Source organism: Talpa europaea (genome assembly GCF_964194135.1).
Source record: "Talpa europaea genome assembly, chromosome: 8".
NCBI lineage: Eukaryota > Metazoa > Chordata > Mammalia > Eulipotyphla > Talpidae > Talpa > Talpa europaea.
This window is the reverse complement of record NC_140075.1, coordinates 22,386,711-22,394,757: the sequence shown is the minus strand read 5'-3', so window position 1 is coordinate 22,394,757 and position 8,047 is coordinate 22,386,711. Positions and strand designations below refer to the sequence as shown.

General features: G+C 42.2%; 1 protein-coding gene across 1 annotated transcript in view; it reads left to right on the top strand.

The window, feature by feature from the left end:
* Positions 1 to 2,395: 2,395 nt before the first annotated feature.
* Positions 2,396 to 8,047, top strand: part of PEAK1 (pseudopodium enriched atypical kinase 1) — a gene marked incomplete at its 3' end in the record, with an annotated part of 72,011 nt that continues 66,359 nt past the window's right edge. Inside the window, exon 1 of the mRNA XM_084240973.1 lies at positions 2,396 to 5,541. Coding sequence (XP_084097099.1) covers positions 2,411 to 5,541 — 3,131 coding nt within the window. The 5' untranslated portion in view covers positions 2,396 to 2,410. The remainder of the gene's footprint in view (positions 5,542 to 8,047) is intronic.

Here is an 8,047-nt window from a genome sequence, read left to right as displayed (position 1 = left end):
ATATTGTTTCCTCTGTTTAAAACCCTTTCTTTGGTGGCATCCCACTGCTCTTATAATCTTTAAAAGCCTAAGAAGCCTGATCCATTTGGCCCCTGCTTTCCTTTCAGCTTAATTTTATGCCATTCTTCCCCTTGCTCAAAATATTTTTATCAACTAAGGGATTTTAGAATAGCTGAACCAGAAAATGGTTTTATCAACTAAGGGATTTTAGAATAGCTGAAAGAGTAAATAAATGTTTTCAAATAAACACTTGAAAATATATTTTAACTTTATTGAAAAGAGCCATTCAGTGATCTCCAGCAAGAACATACTTAGATTTTTGGTTCTCTATGGAAATTCTTTGATCATTAAGTCTGTACTTTATCCATTGAAGCAGACTGCTTTATGAGAATTGTTTACAGTGAACTTAGCTTTGTATATTTTAGCTAGAGAAAATATTCTTTCCTTCCTTGCAAATGTGCTGTAACTTGGTGAAAAACATGAGTTTCTGACCAAACCCTGCCACTCTACATGAATGAAATTAAACTTTCCAGCTATTAAAATAGTTCTTACATGTACATGCCTACTGCTAACTTTATTATAATATCCAAAGAACTCTAAGACTGTATTGGGAAAGCCTACAGCTAAGTGCCTAAGAAAGAGAAAGCCATAGGGTTCATATTTTTCTAAAAAACTTTTAAACCAACACATTTATTCAATGAATGTCCATTCAGCTCCTTATGCTAAACATACGGAGGTGAATAAGATATAGCCCAGGCCTTAAAGAAGCTCTAAAACTTGTGAAAAAAGAGGTGGTTATCAGAGGTGAAAAGGTAGGGGTGTGGGAGAACAAATAGAAGAAAGTTAATTGGGTAGCAGTGGATGGTAACTAGACCTTTGGTTGTGGGTCGGTATACACAGTTACCGAGGTGTAAAGTTACACTCCTGAAACATGTAATGTAAATCAGTGGTAGATCTAATTTTTTTAAATTGAAAATGTGTATTCATGTCTGTGTGGCTTTCATAATACCAAGGAAAAATGAGTAGTTCAGTAAGATTTAGAGTATAAAACTAGTTGATTTTCAGAACATAATACTAGATGGGAGAAAAGGGCCATGTCATGAAACCTGAGGAACTTAAACTCCATACATACAGTAATGCAACGCTTCCAACACCTCAGCACACACAGGATAACCTGGAACCCTTATTTAAAAATCAAATTCCTAGGCTCTTCCTTCAGCATTGACTTATGTGGGACCAGGGTGTTCCCCAGGTGGTTCTTCCCTAGTCTGCACGCTGATATCTGGGAGCTAATGATTAACTAAGATAGAGGCCCGGAATAGTTAGGTTAGGTAAAACATGATCATGTTACCATTTTAGAACATTAAATCTGATAGGACAGTGGAATTCCCTGAGAAATCTTGAGGTGCAATTCTGGTCCAATGATCTGGGGTTGGAATTAAGATATTCGTGTCCCAGATGAGCTTGATACTGCTTGTCTTAAGTGCACACTTTACAAAACAAGGGCAGAGATTTTGGACTGGAATGAGATGAGACTATAGGCATAAAGGTCAATGAAGAGACCGTAGTAAGAATCTAGGCAAAAAATAGTGAGTTTCTGAACTACAAAATGTATGACAATGGCAAGAATGGGTTCCAGTGAAATGTAGTAGATAAAATTAGAAAGACTGATCTCAGGAGTTTAGTAGGTTATGGACTTAGAAGTGAGAGGAGAAGCATAAAGAAGGGTCTGAGGATTGAAACTTAGCTATGTAGGTGAATGATAGTAACATTACCTGAAATAGGATAAAGGCAGAGGAAGAATAAGGATAAGGGAGCGCTCATTAGAATAGAAGGTTCCTTGGAGTTGAGAAAAGGGGTAACCAAAGGACTGGTTTTGAATGTGTTGAGTTTCAGGCGTCTATGGGATATCCACTATGTAAAGGGTAGGCAGAAGTTGAGCCCACAATGGAGTGAGACATTGCAGACTGGTTGGTGGATAACAAGAAGAACAATTTCAAAGACTTTTCCAGGAGGGAATGATCACAGTATCACTACCATAGAGACATCAATCAAAAGATTATATATGGATCAAAGAGAGTATATAAAATTGTGGTTAAAAATTTAACTTTCCAAAATACTGATAGGTAGAGGGAGTTTATGAAGTACCCAAAATAGTTTATCTCTCTATCTTTTAATGTAAGGGAAAGTTTAGAAATAGAACCAATTTTTTTCAAGCCATTCATCATAATATGCCTCATAGTGCCTTTTCCATTTAGATTTTCTTCTTCTTCTCCTTCTCCTCCCCACAGATTGATCAAACTTGGCAAGAGCTGCTATGTGTGATACAAAAGGGAGGTGAAAACTAATGGATGAAAGTTTTGCCATGCACTGAAAGGAAAGCATTGTCTGTGAAGTTCTGTTTTTAAAAATGTCTGCTTGTAACACCTTTACTGAACACGTGTGGAAACCTGGTGAATGCAAGAACTGCTTTAAACCTAAAAGCTTGCACCAGCTCCCGCCAGACCCTGAGAAGGCACCCGTCACCCATGGCAATGTGAAAACGAATGCCAATCACAGCAACAACCACCGTGTCAGGAACACAGGAAATTTCCGGCCTCCTGTGGCTAAAAAACCCACTATAGCTGTGAAGCCCACTATGATGGTGGCAGATGGGCAAAGTGTATGTGGTGAGCTTAGTATCCAAGAACATAGTGACAACAAACCTGTCATCATGGGGTGGAACCGAAACAGAACGGCCTTGAATCAGAAACCACTTAATAATAACAATGAAGATGACCTTGAAGGATTTAGCCATGTTCCTAAGCCTTGTGGCAATAATGATAGTGCAAAGAAGGTATCAAATAACAATAATGGACTAACTGAGGTATTAAAGGAAATAGCAGGCTTGAATACGACCCCTCAGATAGGAGGAAATGAAACAAGCTCCAGAGAAACATTCTTAGGAAGGATAAATGATTGCTATAAAAGATCACTGGAAAGAAAGCTTCCACCAAGTTGCATGATGGGCGGGATAAAGGAAACTCAGGGAAAGCACGTAATTCTGAGTGGGAGCACAGAAGTCATCAGTAATGAAGGGGGCCGGTTCTGTTACCCAGAGTTTTCCAGTGGCGAGGAGAGTGAAGATGATGTGCTTTTCAGTAACATGGAGGAGGAGCATGAGAGCTGGGATGAGAGTGATGAAGAGCTCTTGGCCATGGAGATTCGCATGAGAGGGCAACCTCGCTTTGCTAACTTAAGGGCAAATACTTTGTCTCCTGTTCGATTCTTTGTGGACAAAAAGTGGAATACTGTTCCCCTACGAAATAAATCTCTACAGAGAATTTGTGCTGTGGACTATGATGACAGTTATGATGAAATCCTGAATGGTTACGAAGAGAATTCTGTGGTTCCCTACGGGGCAGGGAGCATTCAGAGCATGTTGTCATCTGACTCCACATCCCCAGATTCTTCTTTAACAGAAGAGTCACGTTCTGAGACAGCCAGTAGTTTATCCCAGAAGATTTGCAATGGGGGAATATCTCCTGGTAACCCAGGAGAGCCTAAGGACATGAAGGAAAGTGAGCCCAATTATGAAAGTCTCTCTGCTAATAATCAGGAAAAAGACTCATCACAAGGACCCAAAAGCTCAGTAAAAGTTCCAGAGACACACAAAGCAGTCCTTGCCCTCCGATTGGAAGAGAAGGATGGCAAGATTGCCGTGCAAACTGAGAAGCAAGAGAGTAAAGCCTCTACGGATATAGCAGGGCAAGCAGTCACCATAAACCTCGTCCCTGTAGAAGAGCAGGCAAAGCCCTACCGAGTTGTGAATCTGGAGCAGCCACTGTGCAAGCCATATACTGTGGTGGATGTGTCAGCAGCCATGACCGGTGAGCACCTCGAGGGCCCTGTTAAGAGCCCCAGGATAAAAGGCTCATCTTCAACTCCAAATTCTCCAGTGACATCACCTGTGTTGGCATCAGGACAAATAAGTGCTCATTTCCAAAAATCCAGTGCAATCCGATATCAGGAAGTCTGGACTTCCAGTACCAGTCCACGACAAAAGATACCTAAGGTGGAATTAATTAGCAGTGGAACTGGACCAAATGTCCCTCCAAGGAAAACCTGTCACAAATCGGCACCTACTTCACCCACAGCTACAAACATTTCCTCCAAAACCATCCCTGTTAAGTCACCTAATTTGTCTGAAATAAAATTTAATAGTTATAACAATGCTGGCATGCCACCTTTTCCCATTATCATTCACGATGAGCCTTCTTATGCTCGGAGTTCAAAAAATGCTATCAAAGTTCCCATTGTAATTAATCCAAATGCATACGACAATCTAGCCATTTACAAAAGTTTTCTCGGAACAAGTGGAGAACTCTCAGTAAAGGAAAAAACTACAAGTGTAATAAGCCATACTTATGAAGAAATAGAAACTGGAAGCAAAGTGTCTGACAACACCACTTGCAAGCCCACTGAATGTCCCCAAGCTAAAGGGTTTTCAAATAGCACAGAGCGTAAGAGGGGCTCGGTGGCTCAGAAGGTTCAAGAGTTTAACAGCTGTCTTAACAGAAGTCAGTCTTCACCACAGAGAAGCTATAGCTCCAGCCACAGCTCCCCGGTAAAGATCCAGAGAAGCACTCAAGAATCCATGGCCAAACCGGAAGGTGCTCAGGAGTGTCCGACGGTGGGCAGCGGTGGCAGCGCCAGGGAGAAAGCAAGCACAGTGCTTTCTCAGATTGTGGCTTCTATCCAACCCCCCACAACTCCCCCAGAAATGCCTCCGGCTGGCCCTAAGGCTTGTAGTGTGGAAGAGCTTTACGCAGTTCCTCCAGATGCAGACGCTGGGAAGACGACACCTAAGAGTACCCCAGTCCGGCCCAAATCTCTCTTTATCTCTCAGCCCAGTGGTGAGGCCGAGGCACCTCAGCCCACAGAAAATCCTCCCACCAAAGTACAGAAGGATCCACTCACCAAGCCAGTGGCCACCCTCGCCTCCAAATCAGTGACTAGCCCACAGGGTGAACCCCCACCTCCCTTTCCCCCACCGCGCTCGACTTCCTCCCCTTACCACGCCAGTAACCTTTTGCAGAGACATTTCAACAATTGGACCAAGCCCACCAGCCCCACCAGGGCAACGGAAGCGGAATCAGTTTTGCCTTCTGACAGTAGCAGGCGCGCAGTTGATGCAAAACCTAAACGCTGGATTTCATTTAAAAGCTTCTTTCGCCGTCGGAAGACAGATGAGGAGGATGACAAAGAGAAAGACCGGGAGAAGGGGAAACTGGTGGGCCTGGACGGCACAGTCATCCACATGCTGCCTCCTCCTCCGGTTCAGCGCCATCACTGGTTTACAGAGACGAAAGGAGAGTCCAGCGAGAAGCCCGCCATCGTCTTCATGTACCGGTGTGAGCCCTCCCAAGGCCACCTCGCTGTGGAGCAGAGCAAGGCCAGGCCAGACCCGTCAGCGGTTACAGACAAGGGTGGACCGGAGGACTCAGAGAAAAAGAAAAGGGCTCATTCTTCTCCAGCACAGATGCCTAAAAAAATTCTCAGGTATGTAAAACAGACGGCAAAATGTGGGGCTTTTTGTTGTATTTTTTAAAAAACACATTTTCAGGGGCCTCCCCTGGTGGTGCAGCGGTTGAGCGCTGGGCTGCGAGGCTGCCTGCAGCCTCTGCAGCACCGGTTCGTTCCCCGGCTGCCGGCGAGGGTCCCACAAAAAAAAACAAACCCACATATTCAGGTGTTACATTTTTACCACATTATTGCCTAAGAGCCATTTTTGTTTATAAGTAGCATAAGATGGCCATCAACTATTTTTATAACTGCATTCAAGATTAGGATATTACCAAAGTGATCTTCACTGAACAAGTTTTATAACCCAGAATCTCTAGCTACAATAGCCTGCTGCGTTCTGGTGAATGCAAAGGGGCTTTCATGTGGAAAAACCAGTCCATAACACATTAACAGTGTTAGTGACAGTGTGAGAAAGAAATAGGATCGAATGAATAAATGGTGGTACTGTTCTTTCCTTCAGTGTAAATGAAATAAAACTCTTCAGGCAATTCTTTTTGGCTTTCACCAAAGCATTCTCTCTATATGCATTATTTTATTTTAAGAGAATATTTGATTTTTTTATTGCTGTCTATTTCAGTCCTTCCTCCAAGTGTCGTGGATAAGAAGATAGTTATTTAACATGTCAGTGAAATAGGAGAAGTTGATCATTGAAATTGAGACTCAGTGGTATAATCCTCAATTCAGCTAGGCAGATTGTCTGTCACATCAGTTCTGTAAGCCTTGGTTTTCTTTAGTGCCTTAATAACTGCTCATTGATTACCCGCTCTGTATATGGCACAGGGCTCTACATATTGCCAAACACAGCCGCCAAATTTATTGTATTCTTCAGATGAGGAGACTGAAAGGCAAAGAAGTTAATAATTTGCAATAGTCACACATGAGTAATTGTGAGAGCCAGAATGGAAACCCTGGTCTGTCTCTCTGCAAAGCTTGTAATCTTCCCGTAATGTAGTATTGTCTGTGAACATAAGCTATAACGGAATTTTTATATTTTCTCTCGTAATCATTCACATAAACATTTATGTTTAGAAAGCTTAAGTTTTTTTTCTTATTTGCTTTTTTCCCCTAGCATTTCCTCTCCTTAACTTTCTTCCATTCCTCTCCCTCTTTTTTTTTTTTTTAAGAATTATTTTATTTATACAAGAACTGGGGTACAGGCCAGGGGCGTGGGAGGGTGAGAGAATTCACCAGAGACAGAGTGGGAAGCAGGACAGGCAGACGACCGAAATACACTGCTGAGGGGAGCAGCGGGTGCTATAGGAGAGGTCTGCTGCGCCATGTGGGATTCTTGCCTGCCGACTGGGATCAAACCCGCACTGCAGAGGCTGCAGACAGCTTCACAGCGCTGTTCTCCACCCGCTGCGCCACCGAGGAGGCCCCTCCTCTCCCTCTTAACTAAAGAAACATCAGCATGGTTATCAGTGTCTGCTTTGTCAGATTATCCATTTTGATTTCCTACATTACTTATACAAGTGAAATCGTCCAATATCAGTCTTTACCTTTCTAACTTTATTTTGCAGTTTACTCTAATGATAACATTTCATTTTTCCTTATAATTGAATGGTGTCCCATTATGTCTAAGTACCACATCTTCTTTATCCAGTCCTTACCTGTGGGCCTTAGGTTGCTTCCAAATTGTAGCTAATGTAGATAATGCTGTAATACACATTGTAGAGAATATACTTTTTTAGCTGGCTTGATATTCTTGGATAGATACTTAAAAGTGGAATCACTGGATCATATGGTATTTTCATTTTTAGTTTTTTAAGAGAGATCCAGACTGCTTTCAGAAACAACTGCACCAGTTCATATTCCCACATCCTCTTCAACACTTATTGTTGGAGGTCTTTTTAATACTCCATTCTCACAGATGTGAGATATCTCATTATGTTTTTAACTTGTATTAAAAGTTAAAAGTGGTGATGAGCATTTTTCCATATACCTGTTGGCCTTCTGTATATCCTTTTTGGTAAATTATCTTTTCAGATCTGCTGTCCAATTCTTAATTGGATTACTCGCCTCTTTGTTGAGTGAGTTCATTGCATACCTTATATATTAATCCCTTGTCAGTTGTATTCAATAGGATAGCATTTCAATCTGCTAATTGTTCTTTCACAATTAAGCTTTTTAATTTCCGGTAGTCCCAATAAAAAGTTTAGTTTTTCTTTTATTTCCATGCCCTAGGAGTTGAGTCCCCAAAGACATCTTTTTTTTTTAAAGATTGATTTATTTATACATGGAAGAGCTGGGGTATAAAGCAGAGATGTGGTGGGTGATAGGATTCACCAGAGACACAGTGGGGAACAGAATAGGCAGACGGACCAAAGACACTGCTGAGGATAGCAGCGGGTGAGACAGGAGAGGTCTGCTGCGCCATGTGGGTTGCTCCCTGGCCGGGAATCGAACTCATGCTGTGGTGGCTTCATAGTGCTGAAACGTAATCCCTTGCACCACCAGGGAGGCCCCCCCGCTTGAGATATCT